We start from the raw sequence: 26580 nt of genomic DNA on the forward strand, positions 1-26580 counted from the left end.
ATCAACTGGAAGGTGAGCCACAACCTTCAACCTGCAAGTTGGAGTAACATAAAGCGTCTATAAGTAATAAGCAGGTTTACATGTGTTTATAACCACAATAACAAATTGACACTACATTCAAGCTAGAATTAACATCGGAGGTTTATTTATATGTGTTATATAATTACGATTAATTGCATTTTAAACAAATTGCGTAACCTACTTATTGAGGACTACATTGAAATACAACAATCAGAAATAAACATTACGATTAGGATAATAAAAATCGAAAAATATAATCTCTGCCTAACATAAATTTCAACAATTCCATTTTCGAACGAATATCGGATAAAATAATCGATAAAAACAAGTAAGAAGTAATCGAATGATTTTGACAACTATTTCGCAACAATAGGAATGTAACTTTTTAAACAAGCAAAGATTGATGAAGCACCCAGATATACGTTTAAAGAAGCGTAGAATACATACACGAATGTAGAACAGAGTTCACTCACACAAATGCACATAGATTAATGCTTATTAACAGTAAGATTAACATCTATGTATGCGCTTTTTATATTGCAGTCCATATTTTACAGCACACATTTTCGTGTAATCCTCTCGATGGAAGGTGGTCGGTGCGCGGGGGGGAAGCTATGCTTTTTACACTGGCTGGAGGGACCGAGCCTTATCTGTAAGAAAATAAACACTATTTTAAAATATCATGTTCTGTACAGGATAAAAAGTTTACTACGGGCATGCAATTTTAAATCGGTAAACTGTATTTCAACATGACTCTAACACTACTGTATATGATTTAATATTTAAGACTATCTACAAAAAAGTAAAAAATGAATACTAACTAAAAAGTAAAAAATTAATACTAACGCATGAGATGTTTCGTATAAAATGAAGATTATTACTAAAAATATTATTTTATTTCAGGGACATTAAAAATCGTTCTATCTGAGTATCTGTTAGCCATGAAACCATACACAAAATTGCCAATCAAGTAAAATTACCGACATGGCAATTACAATACTATAATAAATAATTGATTAATAATTACTATAACAAATATTATCTATGTATGATACAAATCAAAATAGTATATAATGTACATCAATGTCTTTAACCGCATTTTAATATTCTGTAATGCTATCATCTATCAAAAAATTGTATGGGCCTAAAACGTTCAACTTTGATCTGTGCAACTATGTAATTTTAAGGTCATTATTAGATACATCTGCGTATCGTTTCGTTATTCGTATCGTTGGACCCAGTAAATCCGCGTATCGATTGAACCGGCCATTTCAAGCTGCATCCTATATACAGGGTGTCCCAAAAGTCAACGTCATCCCCTAAAGGGCTGATAGGTCAGCTCATGAGAGGCCAGAATATCACAATATGACCTTTGTTAAAACTCGATAATTTTCGAGATATTGACACTTTTATAAATTTGCTGAAAATCGACACCTTGGATCAGTTTTTTGCGTGCCGCCGGTACAAAAAATCCATATTGTTAGAATTTATTTGGTGTTTTATCACCCTATATAGCCCTGCTATTGATCGCAGCCAAAAAAAATATCGAAAAATGCTGTATGTTTAAATAAACACGGTTTTCAAAGTCATAAAAGGTAATCGTATTTTTTTATAAACAACTTTGACTCTACATAGTGTAAAAAAAATATACGACGCAAACCTGGCACCTTATTTGAAAAGATTGCTCATTTAATGTAGTTTCCAAAATGGTATGAAACGTTGCTATTGTTTCAATTAACAAAAAAGTTATTGCTATTTTAGTAAAAAACGACCTCGATGTAAAATTGTTTGAAGGAAATTTATCTGACTGAATTTATTAAGGGTAAGAAATGTTGGAATGAGTAAAAGTAAAATAGGTGGTGGGGTCAGCCGTGATAACATAGATGACGCAAAAATAGCTAAGAAAAAAATTACCAAACTCTTATAAAACATATTTTGCGTTTTTTACACCTTATTTAAAAAAAACTAACATTTATTGACTTTTATTTTTATTTCTCAAAATTATAACACCTCATTATTATATTAAGTACATAATCAGCAAAAAATAATACTCATTAATGGTCATAATCATAATTTGGAGAGTTTGGTTTTGTTTAACAATAACTTTAAAATAAATAACAAGTACTTAGAGATAATGTTAATGACAAACTGATCTGTCCATTTTTTAGATACTGTGGGTGTACAATGTACATGTGTAAGCGTTTTACTTGTACAATATCACACATTAGCACTACTCAGGAATATACGTTACCATGCGCTACATTTATGGGGAATGTGGAGTTGCTATAGTCCACTTTTTTCGAGAAAGATACTCAAAATGCGTTTTTTTATTAACTGTGACAACGTTATCTCTTTTCCCACTCCCGGCCACGCCACCTATTTTACTTTTACTCATTCCAACATGACTTACCCTTAATAAATTCAGTCAGATAAATTTCCTTCAAACAATTTTACATCGAGATCGTTTTGTACTAAAATAGCAATAACTTTTTTGTTAATTGAAACAATAGCAACGTTTCATACCATTTTGGAAACTGCATTAAATGAACAATCTTTTCAAATAAGGTGCCAGGTTTGCGTGGTATATTTTTTTTACAGTATGTAGAGTCAAAGTTGTTTATAAAAAAATACGATTACCTTTTATGACTTTGAAAACCGTGTTTTTTTTAAACATACAGCATTACTCGATATTTTTTTTGGATGCGATCAATAGCAGGGCTATACAGGGTGATGCAACACCAAACAAATTCTAACTATATGAATTTTTGTACCGGCGGCACGCAAAAAACTGATCCAAGGTGTCGATTTTCAGCAAATTTATAAAAGTGTCAATATCTCGAAAATTATCGAGTTTTTACTAAGGTCATATTGTGATATTCTGGCCTCTCATGAGCTGATCTATCAGCCCTTTAAGGGATGACGTTGACTTTTGGGACACCCTGTATACCTGTGTGCTTATCGCCACTTTTACAGCAGCGTACACTTCCACCTGGGATTGATATGCTGCACTGTGTGCAAATGGTTTAAACTTGACCTAGCCAACAAGCCATTCAAAACTGCCCCATATACCTGTCTGCCTGACGTCATTATTTACATCCAGATATCATAAACGCTTTAAAGACCCGGCCATTTAAAACTGCACCCTATAGTACGTCTGTGTCTTATCGCCACTTTTACAGCCGCGTGCATTTCCACCTCAGTTTGATAGGCTGCACGGTGTGCCAATAAATGGTTTAAACTATAAAGACTCGGTCATTCAAAACTGCACCATATACCTCTCTGTCTAACGACATTATTTACATCCTGCTATCATAAACGCTTTAAAGACCCGGCCATTTAAAACTGCACCCTATAGTACCTGTGTCTTATCGCTACAGCAGCGTGCACTTCCACCTCGGCTTTATAGGCTGCACGGTGTGCTAGTAAATAGTTTAAACTTTAAAGACCCGGTCATTCAAAACTTTACCCCATACCTGTGTGCTTAACGCCATTTTACCCCCGCGTATCATTTACACCTAGCCATTCAACATTGCACTGTGCACGTGCAGTGTGAATAGTTTTGGACGCGTTCATTCAAAACTGCACCTATAAAGTGTATTCATTCTAACTTGGCATAAATGGTAAACCATCTCAATGAGTCTTTTTATTTGAATTTATTTAAAAAACGAGGTTTTAAAATAAAACATGAAAACCAATGAAATACTTAGCGAAATGATTAATTTCGTAATTAAACCATTTATTTTACCTGTAGTTTATTTGTTTAACAATGTTTTGATTAAAGAGAATGCAGTATACATGTGTGCTTATCGCCAGCATATTTAACAGCAGCGTGCACTTCCACTTCGGCTTGATGAGCTGCACGGTTGGTGTAAAGATGGTTTAAACGTGACCTAGCCAACTAGCCATTCAAAACTGCCCCATATACCTGTCTGCCTAACGTCATTGTTTACATCCGCGTATCTTAAACGCTTAAAAGATCCGGCCATTTAAAACTGCACCCTATATTATACCTGTGTGCTTATCGCCATCTCAGTTTGATAGCCTATGCACGGTGTGCTAATAAATGCTTTAAACTTCAAAGACTCTGTCATTCAAAACTGCACCATATACCTGTCTGTCTATGTCTAACGACATTATTTACATCCTGCTATCATAAACGCTTTAAAGACCCAACTATTCAAAACTGCACCCTATATAATTATATACCTGTGTGCTTATCGCCACTTTTACAGCAGCGTGCACTTCCGCCTCGGCTTGATGGGCTGCACGGGGCACAGCACGGCGCGGATGGCCTCGTCGAACACGTTCTTGAGCCCCTTCTGCGTGAGCGCCGAGCACTCGAGGTAGCGCACCGCGTTGATCTCCTTCGACATGCCGAGGCCCTGCGGGTGGGGAGGAGGGGGTTAGAATGCATGTAGGTCAGATAATGGAGTGAAGGGATCTGATACATATAACACTGGGGAATAGTTTGACGATTCTATGGCTGTATTTTCGAATAGTTTGACGATTCTGTGGGCAATGGTCCAACCAGGCGCAACAGTGTTTTACGGGGCTTATACAACAACAATTCTTACGCAGAGTTATTAATTCCGCCCGCTGTACACGAAAGTAAAAGCGAACGATATTTTTGCAATAACAGCGCTACGGCAGATGATGGAACTACCCACTGAATTCATTCAACAGACAGGTTATCTGCAGGGTAGCGGGGAAATAGTGGATCAGAGCGGCACAGAAACGAAAAGATTGGCGTATAAAAAATTAGGCCTATACCAGTGGGCGATAGAAGGCCAATAATTATGACGATGATATTGCATAGCTGCATCCTCACCTGTGGGTAGGTGATGGGCACCAGCTTCTTGTCCTTGAGCTTCTCGATGGTGTCCTTGTCCTCGCGCAGGTCCAGCTTGGTGCCCACCAGGATGATGGGCGTCGACGGGCAGTGGTGCCGCACCTCCGGGTACCACTGGAATTTAACGGGAAACATAGGTTATTTAGGTACAGTCTTAATAATATTATTGTGGGGTAAGATTGAACGAAAGTCTGAAATAACAATAATGGGGGGCGAAGGACAATGAGGATAGTTTATTATATACATTATACAGCAATGAGAATAGTTAATCTTAGCTTATCAACCAGTCAGAATAGCATCAGTCGCTAGCCGTTCGTACAGTCTAATAATGGTGATGTTGCACCTAAAATCGTGCCCCGCAGATTGTCTTATGGTGTTGTGGGTGATGAATTTACGATATAATAAAGATCTATATTGTATTGATTCATTACGTTTCCTGTTGTTGAATACCACAAATTATTTAAGTATATTTTTACAAGGAAAACCACACTTTGTTCAATAGTTTTCCATACCTACAATACAATTAAGTAATACGTCAACAAGATAAAAGGATTTGCGAAACGCGTTCAAGATTTGAATTTTATGGCATAGGAACTTGATACCCAGATAATAATTATATCATTGCAAGTCTCACTCTTACTGGGCAATCGTTTCCACAAACAGAATTTGATCACCTTACCATAAGTTTAACGACTATAGAGTAGTCCTTTTTCCTTTGAGTAAATTTGCATGTTTCAGCCCAACACAGCGCTGCATGTCATACTTACGTTCTGCTTCCAGGTGTCCACACTCCGACAGTGAAAGTCCGCTGCCTTGAGCGGTATATACCAAACATCACAGTATATTTACCTTAGCTCGAACATTCTCGAAGGAGGCGGGGTTGACGAGCGAGAAGCATATGAGGAAGACGTCGGTCTGCGGGTAGGACAGCGGGCGCAGCCGGTCGTAGTCCTCCTGCCCCGCCGTGTCCCACAGCCCCAGGTTCATTAGCTTGCCATTACGATCACCAGTTTATATACAGGGTGTTGCAAAAAGGGTATACTAAGCCGAAACCTACATGTGCAGCATGGTATATCTAAGCCCGAAACTGAAATCAGAATTTGGAAATTCGCGAAAAAAAAACCATAGTAAAAAGTCACGTGACCAATAAAGTTTCTATGGAAAATGAATTTTGTTTTTCGCGAATTTTCAAATTCTGATTTCAGTTTCAGGCTTAGATATACCATGCTGCACATGTAGGTTTCGGCTTAGTATACCCTTTTTGCAACACCCTGTATATAACTGAGAATCACAGTATATTTACCTTAGCCCGCACATTCTCGAAGGAGGCGGGGTTGACGAGCGAGAAGCATATGAGGAAGACGTCGGTCTGCGGGTAGGACAGCGGGCGCAGCCGGTCGTAGTCCTCCTGCCCCGCAGTGTCCCACAGCCCCAGCTTGATCGGCTTGCCATTACGATCACCAGTTTATATCCTTATCCTAACTAATCCTAATCCTAACTAATATTATAAATGTGAAAGTAACTGTGTCTGTCTGTCTGTCTGTATGTCTGTCTGTCTGTTACTCTTTCACGTCAAAACTACTGAACGGATTTGAATGAAATTTGGTATACATATGGTATAGATCCTGGGAAAGAACATAGGCTACTTTTTATCCCGGAATTCCCACGGGAAAACTTTTTAAGGCGAAGCGGAGCGCGCGTGAACAGCTAGTAGTTGTATATAATCGCAGTATATTCACCTTAGCTCGAACATTCTCGAAGGAGGCGGGGTTGACGAGCGAGAAGCATATGAGGAAGACGTCGGTCTGCGGGTAGGACAGCGGGCGCAGCCGGTCGTAGTCCTCCTGCCCCGCCGTGTCCCACAGCCCCAGGTTGATCGGCTTGCCGTCCACCATCACGTTCGCCGAGTAGTTGTCGAATCTGGAAATTGGTGTTGGTGTGGTTAGACATGGTTTTGTAGGAAAAGATTTATATGTACTTCTTAGTTTAAAATCAGGTATCACTGGATAGTGTAAAGCAAAAGTCACTTCCAGCGACTGTATCTACGTATTTATCCTTGTTTAAAAGTACACACCCGATTTTGATGCAGTTGTTTTTTAGATTTATTTAGAGTGATTTAAGAGGAAGGTTCAGATTAGTGTTGCCACGAATAGTGAATTGGCCGAATACCGAATACCGAATATTCGGCGACGCTGCCGGCCGAAGCGCCGAATATTCGGCCGCCGAATATTCGGCGCTACAACCTGTTTTTTTTGTTCCTGGAACTCCTTTGAAGAAGTAGCTACAGATTATATTATTATGAGAAATGCTAATTATAAGGAGGCAGAATGCTGTGGCAAACGAGTTGAATTTTTATTTGATAATAGTTCGCCTAAATCGGATGGACGATCCTTACAAGTGGTGGTCAGCATACAAAAAACAATACCCGAACCTTTTGAAATTTGCAAAAACTTATCTTTCTTCACCTGGAAGTAGCGTTTATAGTGAGAGGTTATTTTCTGAGGATGGTTACAATGAAAAGCGCAATCGTGGGCTACCAAAAAATGCTGAAATGCTCGTTTTTATCCAGCACAAGTTACTACTGATTAATTTTAAGTACTAAAATGTTGTGATTTGGAAATAAATACACAATTTTGATTAAAATAACAAGTCATTTTTTACATGATTTACTATTCGGTATTCGGCCCGAATACTAAGCACTATTCGGCCGAATACCGAATACTGAAAAACTGGCCGAATAGGCCGAATACCGAATAGTTGCCGAATATTCGTGGCATCTCTAGTTCAGATGTATCCGGAATTCCCACGGGAAAACCTTTTTGGGGAAAAGCGAGCCCGCGGGAAGAAGTAGTAAATAATAATATAATAAATTATATGTGGGGACATCTCACACACGGCCATCCGACCCCAAGCTAGGTAGAGCCTGTGTTGTCGGTATCGGACAGCTGATATATCTACACAAATACATAGATAGATACATATTAAATACATTAATATCAACACCCAAGATCCGAGTACAAATATCTGTTTTTATACGAATATCTGTCCCAGCCGGGAATCGAACCCGGGACCTTCGGCATAGCAGTCAGGGCCACTAACCACTACGCCATTCGACCGTCAATAATGAAATAGAAACTTACACTGTAGGGATGTATTCTCCGGGGAAGGCGTTTGTCGTATAACTGATGAGAAGACATGTTTTACCGACGGCTCTGGAAACAAAGAAAAAAACATTTTAAACACATTATCATAAAATCACATTTATCCAGTCTGTATACCATAAAATACACATAGTTTACGAGAGGGCTTAACGAAAAATCACCAGAGAAAAATTCTATCACGTCTCATCTAACTAAAGAATGCCCTCATACTTACAAGATCTAACTTATAAAACCACTTTCTCTTTTACGAGTCTAAAATATTTCACATCCTTGCTTTCTTTCCTTTGAGTGAGGTTGAAAGTTATTGCTAACACCCAAGTTTATTTACTAGACACTTTTATTTACAAGGGCCGTATTATTGTTTACTTGCGGGGCCTGACCAAACCTGACCTAAACTAACTAAAGTCCTCTTGGACACGTTTTTGCGATGTAACAAAAACTCAAGTATACTTGCTCGTGTAAATTATTTTTGAGCTTCACGAATATTATGATGTTACAATATAATACAATAGATATTTCAAGTAACAGAATTAAGGGGACTTCTTCTCAGTCACAAAAAGCATAAAAACGCTGTGAATTTAGGTTTAGGTTTCATTCTCTGGTATATTCCAATGCCCACACCTATAAGGGTGCTTTTCCACCAGAGATGTGCTATGCAGCTATGCTGCGAAGATGTGATATCTGCGCTACGAAAATATGTGACCGTTTCCACCAATACTACGCTAGGTAGCTGTGCGAGGAAGATGCGCTACGAAGATGCGCCGCCGCAAAGTAGCTGTGCGAGAAAGATGCGCATCTCGAGCTATGCTATGTATCGATAGTAGGGAAACGACGGGGGCGGCGGCGCCATAGCTACACCACTCGCGATGGTCCATAGCACATATCCATAGCACGCATCCATAGCACACATCCATAGCACGCATCATTCCATACAAAAAACATATCTTAGTTGAATCCGTTTCCACCAGTGCTAAGCTATGTGCACCAATAATTATGATTGGTGAATATCAAACGCATCCATAGCATCGTAGCATAGCACATCTCTGGTGGAAAAGCACCCTAAATCCTAATGTTTACTTCATAATCACTTGAAATGATATGAACAAACAGTATCTGACGTATCTGCTATAAATATTAGCACTTATTAGTGTTGGATCCAGGGTTCTCGCTAATAAATCCAGTTTATGGCTGATGCTCAGTTGCTGACTAAACCTCTGAAGGTAAATCAGAATCGTGACTATAAATAAAGTGTACAATCAGATTGAATATAAACCTTCACCGCACTATGAGTCTTCTGCAGACATTGACCTAGTCTGGTACTTATAGTAATTCTATCCTACTTTAATAATAAGCACTAGAGTTTGCAAGTAAAAGAAGTTTGTTAATTCAAATGGTTTAATCGACGTAAAATTTTACAATTATTTGTCGATAGTCATCTACCACCATTTCACAAAGGCCCCGTCATTGAGAAGGAAAGAAATGGCGAAAGAAACTCCTCGAGCATCTTTTCAACGTTTTCCTTATATATCTATTACAATTTTTACTTATATCTAGTACCTACAATTTTACTTAAGTACCTATATCCATTTCATTTTTTCAATAGCCTTAGCTGATGTGGACAAGACCACGCACCAAGTTAGAAAACAGTTGAAGCAATTTCGATGAAATTCGGCAAGTATGTAGGAAGCTAACATCCTGGATTAACATATAGGCTACTTTTTATCTCGCCATTCACAAAACTTTTAAAGGCGAAGCGGAGCTCGCACAAAAGCACCATTCATTCTAACCATAGCTTTATGAAACAACAAAACCGCAGCAACATGGCGTCTAGATGAATGAAAGATCCCCGCGGTACAAGCGGCGCCACTCAGCAGCCATAATTTATTCCCGTCAGGGATGGCGTGGCCGGTGAATTTATAAGTTCACAATCCAATAACCCGCACAATGGACCGAGTTCAAAGGCACTGCTCAGTAATCTGGTTACGATTGGATACCACGCCCGGTGTAATCCTGCATTACACAGGGATAAGCTTTGTGTAGTGATGCCATTAATACGGGACGTGAGTTGGTGTAACCGAAGAGAGTAAGGTGTTATAGTAACACTTTTACATATAAACAGAAGCACTGATCTATTTATAATTATTTATGAAGGTAGGGCAGACAAAATAAGAATATCATTGTTGTTGAATAAAAAACAATGCTGTACAATATTTCATGATGAATCTGAAAATCAACGATTAAAATATGTGCTTAACCCAGTCCAACATTTCTCTGCTAGATTTCTCTGTACATACATTACGCTTAACTGCAGCCTATCTCTACCTAAGTAGTGCTTACATAAATCTCTAATCTCCCATAGCTATTCGAGCTATGGGAGATTAGAGTAATGTTCTGCTGTAACAGTAGCTAAACAGCTGACCGCAGAACTGAAGGCTGACTGCATATACCCAACTCTAGTCCAGGAGAGAACATTTAATATTATATACGAAGCCTGCGTAACTAGTATGAGTGACTTCATATAACTACAGTATACGCCAGTTTCACACCTGAGAATGGAATAATCATATAATTTACGTAAACAAAAAAGGTTTCAATCCGTTTTCTTTTGTCATCCAAAACATTCTGTAAAAACTTCAATACTTTATAGTTTCCACTATTTCCACTAGAGCTGCCGCTTTGTATGCATACAAACATAAACTTTCATAGTTCCATGCTAATTATTAAACTCGTACAACGTAAATATCTGGGGGATCACTCTATCTAAACTAAGTTTCAGAGCGCTGCTGCGCGAGCCACGACTGTATCTCGTTGTATAAAACGTGCTGGTTGTACGGAGCTCGCGTTCGTTCGCTTTTCGTCAGTATAGATTAACCCTCCCGGTGTTCGGCGTAGGTCAGAGTGCAGGACAAATCCGTAGTGTTGTGGAGTGATCGAGTGTCATTCGCAATCATGCCCAGCCCTCGTATCGTCGAGAGCGTATCCTGTCTGGGCAACTCCTTCTAGGGATGTGCCTGAATCATTCTCTTACTAATACCATAGACTATTAGTCTATGCTAATAGGTAGGTACGTACTTTATCTAATTAGTAATAAATGGTACAGAATTAAATGACCAATTAAGAAAATATTCTTTGGAGACTTACAATTAAATGTATGTAGTGTGTACCATACACCTATCGTATTATTCTGTAAGTAATAAATTCGAGATACGACATTAATTGCATTCATCAATGATCCTACGATGATGTTCATGATTCATCCTACATAATCGACTAGCTTAATATATGCTTTATAAGTAAGTCCCCGGACTGTATTTGACGAGATTCTTGTCGACTTTACAGTAATGAAGTATGATTCGAAATTACATAATCTCCCTAAACACATTTTGTCAACCCTAACAAATCTGCTGAGCGCCGACTCAACTGATACTCATAATAGCATTCATATTATAATCGGAAAAATCCACATTTGACCTGCCGTTATCCAAGCGAATTACAATATTGACACGGGAAACGGTATAATTCTATCAAAACACTACCAAACTAAAAGGCCAACGAACAGCGGTTCTAATCTTGCTGTTTTTATCCAAAAAATATTTTCAAGTATCTTCATAAGTTTTTACAAATTTCTATAAAAAATAAATTAAAAAAATGTTTTACTAGACGTAAATATTATTTTGTTAAACATCACTAACTTTTTGTTAAAATACTTTGTATTAAATTTTGCTAAAGAAAATCATTATTATCATCACCCCGTAGCTCCTCACAAACACTTGGAACTTGATATCTTCATTAAAACGTGTCGGTAACAAATAAACATTTAATTATACTACCACTGTAAACTTTGTTTATAAATAAATATTCAAGTTAGTCATGACTTCATGATGTCTCAGCAAAGTACTCCGATGAATCACCGATGTGGTCAAACCTATCAACAAAATACATAGAATAGGAAGGTATCAACCAAGATTGCGCCTCGTTACGATTTACCAAATCGATGTTGACTCACTCTACAAACATAATTTAGCTTCAGAGTTTTTTAGATCTTTTTAAATTGGACTCTTGAAGTTTCAATTCAAACCGAATTCAATTATAGTACTACCGTAAATCGGTAGTTAGGGAATAAAACGTTTAAACAGGCGAACATTAAAATCAGAAAATATTTAACAAAAGAAAACCTAAATATAACTTTCACACTTAATTATTATGTAAGTAAGTACAATTCCAAGAAAACACGTCATCGCATCACTGTATACTCAGCTCTATTATTAATATGAGGAGAGTGACCGCGTTGTTCTCATTTTAGCTGCACTTCTCATATAAATTAGCGTTCATTCTCAGAGGATGCAGAGCACAAGCCAGTCCATTAATCAAGCACCGCATATGCTTATCTTTTTAAAATGCAGTTGAAAAAAAACTAATAGGAACTTAGGAAGCTTATGAATGGTATGCCGTGGACAGCGTAGTGAATAGTGACATTCTTTCTCATCAGAGGGACTTCTCACTAGTTATTTTATATTACATTTTATATTTTATATGTACCTGCCTATGTGATATAAAAATTAAACTTTTAGGTTGTCTAAAATTACACAATAATAACTTGGACTACCTAGTTATTATTCTGTGATTTTAGCAAGGGTTGGCAACACTTTCATAATCATTTGCCACCGATACCTGATAGAGCTGAGCGGCATCGGCATACGAGAGCCGTAGCAGTTATTATGGTTTTCAAGTTTATAGGAATTTTAGGCCATTCTTTACATTGCAAGGCAACACTATTTCAGTGAATGCCTTTGTCACGTCTAAGGCAACGTAATAAGGTCGAGGTTTGCCTAGCCTTAATCTGCAGCCAGAAAGTGAGCTACCAATAAAGGCGTCTTGTCTGACCCGCCCGCCGCAGAATCAAAACATTGCGGGAGAGAGGCTAAAAATAGACTTTCCCATACAAAAGTTATGTTAGCAATGCAAATATGTATTGATTTATAAATAAATTGAGAATAGGTACAACTGTTTACATAACATAATTCTATTATGGTTTCTGAAGGTCAAGTGAAGGAATATCGTCGCAAGTTATTTTTTTTATTTGATTAAGAACTACCAAATTGAATTCATTATACAAGTTTCAATCCATTAAGTGAGTATTGCAAAAAGGCTAGTCCCGATAGATGATGTTTACAAAATAATCGCAAATATTTTACTGAATGGAGCCAAGAACATTTCACATTATTTATGACAATGGTTGAAGTTCCCGTATTCCACAAACAGTTTCATCCAGCCAAACAAACTCATACCTCTACGCTACGAGTCCACCAACTTACGAACCCGGCGAAAACAAACGAAGATTGTTATCTTTATTGGCAGTCGGTGGCGTCTCTACATTTAACTCAAAACAGGCCCTCTCCAAGTTGAAGGTACAATCTGTAGTAACAATGAGACTTTCTGTTTGTCTGTCGATGGGTACGTGCGGAAACTGACAACGCGAAACGTGAGTCGGGACTCGAACCCAGATGTTATCGAACTCGCGGCCCTGAGAAGGTCTACTGTTTAGGTTATGCCTGTTTTACTTTTGTTTGACACTGGTCTCATCAAACTGTTTAACGATAAATTACTGTTTATGTGTGGTTTGGACAGTTTATTTAGTGAGATAACTGCTCAATGGTATCGATCTTTAAGATGGTAATCCTTGTTTACGTTAAAAACACTAAAAGGATACTCAGTATCGTGACCTATGTATAAAATGATTGATTTGAGGTCCAGCAAAAAAAAAAAAAAATATGAATCCCACTGTCCATTATGAATGAATCAAGATTTAGTCGAGTGGCGAAGAAATGACTCATTAGCTTACATACGTAAGAGGCTTCGTCATAAAGTCATAAAATATGTTCCGATACTTAAAGCAAATGGCTCTAAACAAAAGCCTCTATAAAAAATGTAAACCTACAATCAAACATTCCATTAAGTACTCACATACTCGTATGATAATCACATTACTAAAATAAAAAAAATCAATATTTAAATTCAGTTTCTGTGAATTCAAATATTTTCTGTATTGAATGTTAACTTATTAATTTATATTCAAATTTCTAAATTTGCCAGAACAATCGTTCATAGTTTTTTGTTTATTTCAAATAATTCGTATTTTGTCATTGGGCAATCAAAACGGCCGAAGTAGAATATAGTTTAAATATTACAGTAGTTCTGCTTGTATTTCGTCTCTTGCATTGATTGAGAGAAATGTACAATAACAAGTTTTCTCTCAATGCAACAAGTCCCAACATAAATAAAAAAGAGGAATATGTGCGTCAGCTGATTCTTTATCTTGGTTTAAAAATAACTCGAGCGTCACATGTTGGTTTCCGGATAAGAATTTTAAGATTCCGATTGTGTAATACACCATAAATTATGGAAGGAAGCATCTTTCGTTTGTTACAGTAAAAGTTGTAATATGAAATTCACAGGACAACCAATGTAGTCGTAAATTTTTATGTAGTTTTTTCCCCTCGGTTAAAATTCCAACCATAAACCAAAAATACTTATCTTATAATGTACAAAGGTACATATAGTAGGTACTTTTTCATACATCATTTTAACATCTTATGTCACAGTTAATCGAAATTTTTACTAGACAAATTCTGCAATAAATGAGTTATACCTGTAGAACGTCTATCCTGAAAACGTTTATCATAAGATAACGAAATATCCCGGTGCAGCAAGTTGTAACTAAAGATGCTTGATTAATTCCATTACAGAGTGCACTTCAACCAGCCCGGCGCGGAGGAAGCCTAATAGATCGGGAGAGCATCAAATTGATTCGATTGCCTGCGGAATGGGCGCCCTCAAGCCACCTAAATTGGAAATATGATAGGAGAAATGAAAGCCACTTGAGCGTACTCACAAATTCTGTGGGTTATTCAAAATTATGAGCACTGGCGACGTTTCTGTTTTAGGATCTGGCTGGGTAGAATGGAGCGTTTCACACAGTTAAATCATGGAGTTTTCGGCATAGATGAAATATTAGTTGAAGTTACTACTTCGGGTATTTAATCGCTAAATATTTGCGCACATTTTAAACTTTGACCGACAAGTTTTTAATAATATATCTTGGTCTTTAAACGTGGTAATACGAAATAACGTAACAATACATTACTTTTACACCTTTGTTCCTTATCGATTGTCGAAACAAAGAACAATAGAGTGACTAAACATTCTGTTCAATATACTTTCGTAAGTTTACCGTGTTTGCGAAAAAAATAATCTTTTATTTGTAGGTCGGGTCCGCCATTTTGGTTTATTTGTACAAAAGGCGGGAAAACGTAGCGCGGGCAGCTGCCAAGTCGGGAAATGACATAACCTGATCAAAACACTGCACGCGCGGCGCCGCAATACTGCAAATACTTGCACAATACCTCACCAAAATATAAACACACTGCAGGTATTTATGCATGTTTAAGAGTCACAAGTAGTGACTACTGCCACAACATTTCATTTTAAACCTAACATCTTTCGTTGCATAGAAAGAGCGGTCAACGCTATTTGGTATTGGTCACAAATGACCAAGTAGGTAATTATGACTACGGGAAAATGCCTATGTAAATAAATAGCAGGATACCCTCACAGCCCGGAAACAGAAATGCACCCCAGAGGCCACTAACTTTGTCATCGCGCGAAAAACTTTATGAAATGGTCCGCAATAGATGATATTCCCCTAATATTATGACGTAATGTATGCTTTGTATGGTTCCAAAATACAGAACAGTTCCGGTAATACAAGGTGTCTCAGATTAAATGCATAACTTGGTGATGGGCTGGATCAATATTTTCATTTATAAGTAGAAGTAATATAATTTCATTCCAATTATGCTTATTTTTGTATACGTACACAGTACAATAATAAGTATAATTTCATAACAGCCTTTCCTTTTCGTTAACGTATCTACCATTACCATACCATTAGGACATCACAAAATTTTACGAGAGCACTCGTCTCAACAACGCTACAAGGGTTAAACCTTTCTCTAATTAAGATAATGAACCAATATTCTGATACTATAGTTATAATAATATTACATAAGCATTTTTTATTCATGAACGTTTTGATAAGTATTGTGACATTAACATTTAAAAGGCATTGTTATTTTAAAATGTTCCTGAAAGTGTGAAGTCCAATACATATTTTTGTGAGCGGATCGGCAATATCATGTTACTATCCGCATCATATAAATCAGGGATATAATTGGCATTCGTTGTGGTCAGAATATTCTATGTTGTAAATTCAAACAAAATTCAAATTCATAACTTGATATATGTATAGCCACTATAAGGGTGTAGCTAAAAGCTGTAACAAGCCTACAGGGAAAATGAGAAAATGGATTGGCTCCTAAGGTCTTACTAGATATTATTATATGCCTAATATCTATTGAGTCTTAGCGCTAACAAACAAAACCTAAAAGACTGCCCGTCTGCCTAAATAAAAAATATCTGTGTGAACTGTCTAAAACATTATTACAGGGGCGCGATTCACATCTCAACCGAAATATTTGTAAAGCGATACGAACGAGTTACGAGATGAAATCCGCAATGTTTAAAAACGCGATTCATAGCACACATACTTTGATCTCGTTTTCATATCGCTAGTTCGTATTTGGATGGCTTGAGTGAAATGAATGAAACTATATTTTTTTTAATTGCCATGCAAAAATTATAAATACTACCACTAATTGTTTTAAATAATTTTGTTCCTACAATATATTTTGTTGGAATTAGTGTCGATAGCAAGTATCAAGAAACAGCTTTTTAATTCAACGTTGAAGAAATTCATAACCTGTGGCACTTTTGACAGCCGCCATGTTTTCTCCATAAAAACATTGATTTTCTTTGCTCATTTTCGTGTCAACGTAGTTTTTTTGGAAAATAAGAAGAAAGGAAGTTTAACTTACTTAGAGAAATACGACTGAGACATGTAAGTATCAATGTATTAACCTATTTTTTTTGAAATAGAAATGTTACCGGTTGTAGTCAAGAAGGTATTGTAATTTACGATGTATCCAATTTCTGTTTTGAATTGTTTTAGAAACACAAGCAGCAGCCGATGTGCTTGAGTAGCAGAAGGAGCAACTGCGTTGTGAGAGGGCCACGGCTTCAGCCCTCACAATGATAGCTGATTAGCTGAAGTAATGAACAGACAGGCTGCAGTCAATGAGAGGCTTCTTGAGGAGGGGTTCCTCATATGGAAAAAGGTAGGTTATTCCTAAATGTTTGGCTAAATAATAGAATAGAATTTAACTTCATTGTTACCCCAATAATGTCTTAGGAAAACTGGTGTTGAATATTTATGTTACAGCGTAGTTTTGTTTAGTATCTGTCTGTAATTTTTTAGAACAATATCATACTGAACTTTTCATTTTGTCTTTTCTAGGCTAATGAAAGGAACAATCAAGACCAGACTTAAAGTAAAATAATACGTATACATAATTTATATCGGAATAAGTACAAAATATTTTTGTAGGTATATGTTTTAACTATAAATTGAAAATCCACAGATTTTAGCGGCGACGCAGTTGCGCGACCAGTGAAGCTCTGGCTCCGCGACCGGCGTGAAGCGCGCGGTCAGCGCGGCGCTTCTGCGGCTGCTGCGCGGGAGGATCCCGTCCCTGCGCATGCGCCTGGCCTTCAATGACCTCACGCCTCTCTTCTTCCTCTTCTTCATGCGTCAATTCAAACAGAGGAGCACCTGTGATTACTGATTACCTAAGTTCCTATATACAATAATAGTTTAATAATTGTTAACAAAATATTGTATATATAAGTATTAATAATTACTTATACAAAAGGCTAAAAGCATTTTGTACCAGCCAACCTATAGGAGAGAATATGAGAAAAATAATAAGACTTTAATCTTTGATTGCCATTATCTGTAGCTTTATTAAGTGGTAAAGGGACCTAATTACTACCTATATTTTTTTAGTATTTGTGATAATTCATAGAATTTATTAGTTCTATCAATAAATAAAATATACATGCATTATACAATGTGTTTAATTCATTAACTTACAATTTGCACACTGAGGGAATGTGTATGCTTTCGGTTAAAATATTCTTCCTCATTCTGCGAGGGCCTCAGGCCAAAAACCACACCAATCAAATAAATATCACTAATACAAGCTTACTATAAAGGAAAATTACGAATTCGGTAAAGATGGAAACGTATCTCGTAGGGACGGCTGTCCGGCTGAAAAATGGCTTGAAGATCTTGGAGAAATGCGTACAAGGTCAATTTCACTTTTAGCAGTATTTTCTGAAAACGATCTAACAATTTCACCCTTTTCTTCGAAAGTTTAAAATCGCTAAAACGTCAAAATATGACAGATAAGCGATATCAAAAAGTTCAACAAAAATGACATGAATCGCGTCATTCTCCATTCCGTTCATTCATTTTGCGATCTCGAAACGATCTTACTATGTAGCTTGTTTTTAGTGCCATGTGAATCGCAATTTCATAGCTCGTTCGTAAAAATCTGAAAACGAGATGAAAACGAAGTTGTTTTTTGTGACATGAATCACCCTCCAGATACAGACACAAGATTTTTACTAACCCAGAGATAATCTTTGAATCCAGACATTGTGAAACAGGCACCAATTCTGCCACAAGCCGGGATCCGGAATGCTTGTGGACTGCCAGGGCGCGGGCGACCAAGCGTTTTATTAGTTCGCACATTGCGCAGTGGGCGAAGGCTTTGTTTACCTGTTAACGCTTCTAAAGTACCGGAAAAGTTACGCTTTTTGTGTTTAGTGAGCACTAATTTTGTTGCCCAAGTGAAACCTTTGTAACAATTTTAAATAGGGCGATGTTGAATTTTTTTCGCTGGGCTGTAAGCAGCTACATTGATAGAAATTCGTAACGGGCTGAGATATTTAAAAAAAATATATTTATAAATTGATCCAAAAAATTAAAATCTCCACAAGTACAAATTTTGCAATTAAAATTAATTTTAATAAAATCCGGATTAAAAACTAAGTAGTACTACAAAAAAATAAGAATGCAATCTCGGATGAAAACTACAGTTTTAGCTCGAGTTAAACCCAATAATTTGTTAATTTAAAAAACCAGTACTATAGAGTTACTTATATTATAGACATAGATAGATCCTTTGATCACGAGAGGTGTATCTAAAATATTCCAATACTAATTTCCGCTTTACAGACAGGATTAAAAACATCTTACCGAGAGTATCTGACTGAGAAGTTAAGGAGACGTTTCATTGAAGTACGCGTAATAAAAACGGAATATTAATTGAGTTTTCTAACCAACCCACTTCATTTCCTCAGAATATTCCATTTTGCTGTTATTGTATAACGTGCCTTGTATTTTAATTTTAAACTAGCGTGCGCCAGTCGCGGTAGCTTTTCATTTCTGTGTGCTAGGCATAGTTCCGTCCATAAATAACACGCAAATTGCCCTACAATATCAGAATACCATTAAATAATAATTTCTCAAAGTCAACGAGGTTGTTGCCAGCTGAATCCAATTGTTATTAATGAATTCCAGCTGAGCAAATCATTTCTTTTCCTCTGACTGTTTGCAGGTGCGAGATCGATTCGGCGTCTGGCTTGCATAATCTATTGACGCCGTCGTTCTGATCTACGGATAAGTCCTTGATATTGCATTCAGCCGGAGCCCGGAGACACTGCGCGGTGGGTTTAATTCCACCAATCTTCTTGTGTGTCTATTAGTGATGTAACGAATGTGTGTTTTTGGACATTCGCGAATGCGAATGCGAATGCGAATATCTAAAATCGACATTCGCGAATGCGAATGCGAATATTCAGTTTGTGTTCAAATTTGGAGTTATTTGTATGATTTGGTGGTAGTCTCGTACTGAACGAGGTACGTTCCGGTCTAGGCGCATTCCGAATCAGACTAAACAATACTAGACGCAATTTTTTTTTAAACGTTATTTAGCTCCGTAATATTGCGACTGTGTGCAATTTCTGAGGACGATTTACACGAAACATTTAAACGTATTTAAATGTATGGCTGTCTTGCTCTGACACTATACTGTCAAAATACGCTTTTTGTTTGTTTATTTACACTCACGGGCAATGAAAATTATCCATTAAGAAAAAGACCAAATTACTCCTAAGCGCAAAAAAAATACTTAATGACGACTTCTGCAATTTTTAAGTTAATTTAACGACGAATCAGAATATTACCAACTAAAAAGGTTAATATTTTATTAAAATTTTCTATTAAATGTTTAAAAAAATAGGGTCTATTTGGTGTCTATTTTTTTTTAAGTAGAACTAGAAGGTGGACCAATAGAAGTCATCCGATGATGTTTGGCTCTCATTTTTTTATAAAAAAATTGGATTCTGTTTTTTGATTATGTTTATTTGAACCTTTACAATTTTATAGATAAAGTCTAGAAGATGATATCGGCAAAATGGGCGCCGTCACAATTGATTGCCATACGGGCTCCTTTTATGGCATTTCTCATCACTCCAGCGAGAACTTCGGGCAAGAGATTCTCGCACTCGCCTTAAGGGCTTCCAGAGACACGGGATTATTCACATAAACACGGGTCTTAAAAAAAACCCCTCAAAACCGTCAAAAACGGCAAAATCGAGCGATATAGCAGGGAAAAAGGACAGATAAAACGAAAAAAAGGCGTCCCGAAAACTGAAGTAAGTATACACAATTATTCCGCGATCTTGGGGAGTATATCAGTCCATGGCCTCTGAACTTGTATTCTGCATTTGTCTAGTCCACCAATATCAAAACAAATTTGAAATTGGCGTCCATTTGTACAAATGAGAGCAACTTCCAATAGGGTGATTACTTTTGGCCCACCTTGTATTAACTATTTATAAAGTTTCATTGCCCAAAAAAATAATTAAATAAATACCAAATGGTAAAGGTAATGAGATTAAGAGGGTAACTTGTAGTAAAAGTTTATAGACGAATGGATTTTGATTTTGTTAACCTACCATAATTTTAAAATACTTTTTTCTAATAAGTACTGATATTCGCAAAACATTCGCACAAAATTTTGCGAATGCGAATGCGAATGCGAATATCCAAAAATGTGCGAATATTCGCGAATGCGAATGCGAATATTCGTTACATCACTAGTGTCTATCTAGGCTATTTTAGGGAAATAATGAAATAAGTCAAGGTTTGTTGAATTAATTTCGTCGTTGGCTTTGTTTCGGACTTAAAACTGTACCTGGAACTTCATACAATATGTATCAATGTTTGATACGAAAATATTTTAAAAGTAATTTGAATATGATTTAAACAGTATTTCCAGTGTAAACTGCCTTTTACGGCATCCTAGCGAAAAGAGCAAAAACTCCCCCTAGGCGGCCTAGAAACACGACGGAACAGAAACAATCCCGCAAAGATTGCTCGGTAAAGCGTTCACTACGCTGTTTCCTGTGGGGTCACTCTAGCCTTACAAAAAAACGAACGAAACTTTTTATGCAACCCGGTACGATTAATGCAACAAGATAGAGTCGTGGTTCGAGCAGCAGCGGTCTTAAACCTATTTTTCGTAGGAATGTAAAATTTTATCCAGTCAAACAACCGACAAACGTTTCGCCACCGAATTTTTCTTCCAACAAAATTTTCGCAACAGAAAATGTGTGCTAACAGTTCATGGGTCAATCGACTGTGAATGACCCGACGGTTTCAGGCTAGTTTATCGTAAGCTAGAGCGACCCCGGTGCTCTTTCAAGTGCGCTCGTGCGGGAGCAGCGCGCTGCCGTGTAAGTAATTACTATTCTGACCCAATTCGTCCACACCGGCCGCCTGGACCACCGTCGCACCGTTAGTGACACTCTACTGCAGTCCACCAACGCCGGTTCCAACTATATTTTCATACGCAAAAGAAACTTCTCCACAAAATAACACCCACCTACTACCACTAAGCTCTTATTTTGAAATAGTTCGGTAGAAGGTTTCGTGACTTATTCATGTCAATGTACCATGACAGTAAACTAATGTTTTTTGCCTTGTTTTTGAATGTGAAACTCGTTCGTATTAAAATATCCACTCCATTAATTATTACATTCCATTAATTAGACCTACATTTTAATGGGCCATCGAAATCCATCGCCTTTTTATAACTGATACAGATGTTTCAGGCAATCGGGTCATATAATATTATATTCACATTTGATCGTAACAGCATTGGCGTGTTACGGGCACACAATAATGTTATACAATAACAATCGCTGTCAAAAATGGAGTTGGGTCCACATTGGTATTGCGTCGGCGATCCCACGCTCCATAACTTTCACTAATCGCGAGGACTAAGTTGTGCCGACTGAAGTCCGGTCTTACGCATATATATGAGACTTTATCTGGATTTAAAACTATATAGTATAGTTACAGCCTCACTAATCATACATATGTAACTTTAACTCTTGACAAGTTAGAGATCAAAATGAACTGCAAGTATTTAAAAGAAGTAGTCTTGTACCAGGGCTATTACTAAACATGTCTACACACACACATGCCTACATACATTTTCCTAATGAGAAATCACAGTTAACTAAAACGATCCGTAAGCAAATCTGTTTCATACTTGGGAGTAGGTGAAAATTGAGGAGTCTGTGCTAAAATTGTGAGACAAAAGTAGGTTTGTGAAATTAGGTCGGGCGCTCCACGTCGAAATTATGCACTACGAATGGAATCTCATTTGTACGAAGCACATCCACGACGCTTTTATTAAAATTTAAGGCTGTTTCTCATTGCTTTATAAATAGATTTTAATCATGTTTGACTGTGTTAGTCTATAAACTGACCGGAATGTGAATTGATTAATTGTCATTGTGGAGGCATGTGGTGGTTGAAATAAACGGCAATATTCGGAGCAAAATCACGGCTGCAGGACGGGCTCCGCAGGAAGTGGGGTGAGCAAGGTCATGACTGTCCCAGCTGTCCCTGTGTCCTGGGACTCCTGCTACCGCCGACCCACTCGCCGAATTTAAAATACAGTTTGAAAATGCATCTTTTAAAAACCTTAGCCCTATAATCTTGTATATTTTGGCAACTACCTACATATCACTACTTCGCCCGACTACTTATTAATAGGAAACGGGCATATTGTCATCTATCGGGCTCTAAGCTGTTAATCTATAGACGTTCCATCCCGACCAAGAATCAAACCCGGGGCCAACAGCTAAACAGTAACAGTTACTATTTAACCACTTTACCATCCGGTGGGCTGAGGCTGACCAATCAGGGAAAAAAATGCTCTAGAAATACAACAAAATATCGGGACTTATACTTTTTTCTGTTATCCACAGAGGTCAACAGTTTAACCTAACCAGCCATTGTGATGGATTAACATTAAGTACCTGGTTTATTTCATAATAGACTGTGATATTCCCACGTCTGTCTCGTACGACTAGATCATAAATCAGAAAAGCAGTCACAGCTCACAGATTACTGACAAGGGTCACCAATATCCGGTATTCGGAAATTATTAGCAATCCTTCTTTTAGCTTTTATAAAGGCAGAAAATATCCGTATTGCTAATGGAAGTTGTTGGGTGGGTAAAATAGACTTCGCCAAGTTTTAATTAAGTACTTTTAACTTCTTTTACTTAATTTATACTTCGTAGGTACTAAACTAGATTAGAAGTTAGGACTTTACAAAGCTACTCAATAGCTACTTACGTAAATTTTATTCGCCATCAACTGTTGTACTGAAATTATACCTATCTATACATTTATAATTTATGTTCATAGTAAGAAATTGAGATGTTTGCTTATTCCGCGTGTCTGTGCACACATATCTTGTGTATAATTAAATATATTATTTCAACATGCCATGCGCTGCTGAGCACCATCAAAGAGCTTACACTTGTCTTGCATTTCGTTGCTTTAATTTCACAAGCCCTTTCCCGGTTGTTCAACTCTGGAGTTTTATTTGGAAATGTGATGTGACTAATAACCGCAGAGCACGTTTTTACTGTAGGAAATTATGTAGTTATGTTACATGTAATTTTAAAGCAGTTTTAATTTACCTAAGTAAATATAAATATATGGATTTTAAGTACTTATAGTCGTTTATGTGCACAGTAAAAGCACACAATTCAACTGATAAAGTTAAATATTTTTTATTAGGTTATTAATGGATGATAAACCAATTTATACAATTTATGCACAATATACAATTTCATATGCATTGCAGAATTCAAAGTTTATTGTTTTTTATTTCAAATAACTTTTAACTTTATCTTAAGGAAACTCAATGTCTTATTTACATAAAATACATAAGATACCAGAACTGTAATAAAGCTAAAGGAAGTGAAACATTCCCTCTTATAAAATCAACACACAACCGTCTCAGATAACAGTGTACATTGACCCTCCTTGCAAGGTAATTTAATCAGATGGAACCACTCCGACATGCCTCAGTAGCTGGCTAGATTCCATCATCTCATTGCACACACCTCAACCGTGAATATTGAGACCTATGGATCCTGTTATGGGATACATAGTGAGAATTACTATTGAGGTTGGAGGTTGGTCCAATTTCAAGATAATATCCTGTTTCTAAATACTTGTTGTGCAAGTGTGTGTGCTTTATACTAAACATATGTGGGCAAGGGCAGGCTGCAAGCATTCTAAGCTTTAATGTAGGCTAGCTGCTGATTCCCAATAGCACCTGTACATTATTACCAGCGATATAACATATTGCAAACCAATATTGGGTGACATACCAATAGTCTGACACTGGCTGTATTATTAAGTATTTTTGTACAATACTTAATAATACAGTGTCAGAGTATTGTACAAAAATACTTAATAATACAGCCAGTGTATGTTGGTATATATAGGGTGGAAGAAAGCTTCCTTCAAAGCGCATAATCACCTGGCAGCCACTTGGAAGACGTAAAAGAGACCACCAAAAACAACCTGGCGACGTTCTGTGTAGAGTGAAGCAAAGGTTGTGGATGTGGGATGGAGTGGGAGAATCTAGCAGCCACTGCCCAAGAACGAGTCAGATGGAGAAATCTCTTGCTGAGGGGCATCAGGATGGATATTGAATTGAGTAAATCAAAAACTCAGCAGACCGCGAGAGACGTAGCAGATATATGCCAAGAAGGAAAAGGGCCGAGCGGGGATGTCTTGGGCGGATGTCTCTGAGCTGGCTCAAGATTGTAAGTGGCTTCAGCCTTGGCTCCCCAGCGGAGATTAGGAATAAGTAAGTTTGCCGGGTAACTATCAGACACAATTCAAATATTATTAAGTGTTGGAAAAATCTGTACTTAGACCGCTAGCAGGTTAATAATGAAAACAGAAATATAACAAACAGAAATCACAACTCACAACAGCCCAAGAATGATATCCCACAAAGGAGCAACAACATAAGGCAAGTTAAAGGCGGAATGCCTTTAACAGGCAGCATTTTTCTATGAACCAGTCACACACTAAATGTTAATGCAACATTCCTAAGCCATCCCAACATGGTATTCAGAGGATGCTATTATAACTGCATGGACACTCTGTTATGAAGATGCAATTTGTAAGTAGTATAAATCAGAGCTAACGTATCATTCAACATCTTCATTGATGTGCAGGTAGCATTGTCATTCTGGGGGTCAGGTTTTGTTGGCCCAGACTGTACCAGTTTGCAAGATTTTTGTTAAGACTAAGAACTTACTTAACAAATACAATTGTTATCTTATCTTGATAACATAAGTTACCTTTACTGATAAAACCACACTTACAAAGTATTTATAGTAAACAATTGTGGAAAATTTCAGTAGAAAAAATGTCAAGCTCGAGCATCAATGTATGGAAGGAGTCCTACCAAAAGGGATTGCAGGATTCACATGTAGATTAGGTAGTTTGTTTCTTTTATGCTATATTATATTTACTGTAAAATGGTCCGGCACAAACGGGCGGAATAGCTCTAATATAGTTAAATACAATGTGATCACAATGTGTGGTATTTTACCTGAGGATGCCAGGGTTATTATAAATTTGTTTGATGCGTACAGGAGACTCTCCGTTTGTATTTTTATATGAAATAGTTCATCCATTACAATGCGATAAATTGCTAGATAGAAGACGTATCAATTTATAAATGACGTCAGTCAGTATGTTACGATGCGTACTAACCACCGAATCTGTTGTTTATTCTATAAATGAGGAAAATTAAACAGATCTTACCCGTCCCCAACAACAACACATTTAATCGCCTGCATTGTTACGATTTGTTTCCTTGTTACTGATCCTTTTACTATCACTAATATCACACTTTGTGGTTTGATTAGGAGTAACAATCTTGGTCCTTTTCACTTCACTCATAAAACATCCAGGTCCAGGTGTAACAGATGCAAGGTTTATCCAAACTAATCACAAACACAAATAAATTGAACACTTTTTAGACAAAGATATGAATTTCATAGCTTATTTTTTCACTAAAAACTGTTCACAAAATCTCCATTCACATTCACAAGTCGCTGGACGTTTCGGCAGATTTTTTTGGCCGTTCGCTCCGGTGTCGCTGTCGTCGGGTCGACGTTTTGTAATCAG

General features: G+C 37.2%; 1 protein-coding gene and 1 long non-coding RNA gene across 3 annotated transcripts; one reads left to right on the forward strand and one right to left on the reverse strand.

Moving 5' to 3' along the window:
* LOC105384081 (ras-related protein Rac1) lies at nucleotides 1-26580 on the reverse strand. 2 transcript variants are annotated; one of them, XM_048626735.1, is made up of 7 exons: nucleotides 26215-26580; nucleotides 8011-8082; nucleotides 6715-6790; nucleotides 6174-6278; nucleotides 4850-4984; nucleotides 4228-4403; nucleotides 1-671 (listed from the first exon to the last, which is right to left on the reverse strand). In XM_048626735.1, the coding sequence occupies exons 1-6, from the start codon at nucleotides 26247-26249 to the stop codon at nucleotides 4248-4250; spliced, it is 579 nt and encodes a 192-aa protein (XP_048482692.1). In that variant the 5' UTR covers nucleotides 26250-26580; the 3' UTR covers nucleotides 1-671; nucleotides 4228-4247. The 2 variants fall into 2 exon arrangements, with proteins under 2 accessions (XP_048482692.1, XP_037964783.1); XM_038108855.2 differs by lacking the exon at nucleotides 6174-6278 and having other exon boundaries at nucleotides 6610-6790; nucleotides 26215-26579.
* Nucleotides 16529-18049, forward strand: LOC125489764. Its single transcript, XR_007267226.1, has 3 exons — nucleotides 16529-16987; nucleotides 17099-17264; nucleotides 17568-18049. It is a non-coding gene; the product is annotated as an uncharacterized LOC125489764 (long non-coding RNA).

The sequence above is a fragment of the Plutella xylostella genome, chromosome 17 (genome assembly GCF_932276165.1).
Source record: "Plutella xylostella chromosome 17, ilPluXylo3.1, whole genome shotgun sequence".
Classification (NCBI taxonomy): Eukaryota; Metazoa; Arthropoda; class Insecta; order Lepidoptera; family Plutellidae; genus Plutella; species Plutella xylostella.

Excerpts from the sequence above, each read along its gene's own strand:
- LOC105384081 (XM_048626735.1), bottom strand. The coding sequence starts at position 26,249 with ATGCAGGCGATTAAATGTGTTGTTGTTGGGGACGG. Across the intron at positions 8,083-26,214 it reads TGTGTTGTTGTTGGGGACGG|AGCCGTCGGTAAAACATGTC; the intron begins GTAAGATCTGTT and ends CTTTGTTTCCAG. Across the intron at positions 4,404-4,849 it reads TGCCCATCACCTACCCACAG|GGCCTCGGCATGTCGAAGGA; the intron begins GTGAGGATGCAG and ends CCCCACCCGCAG.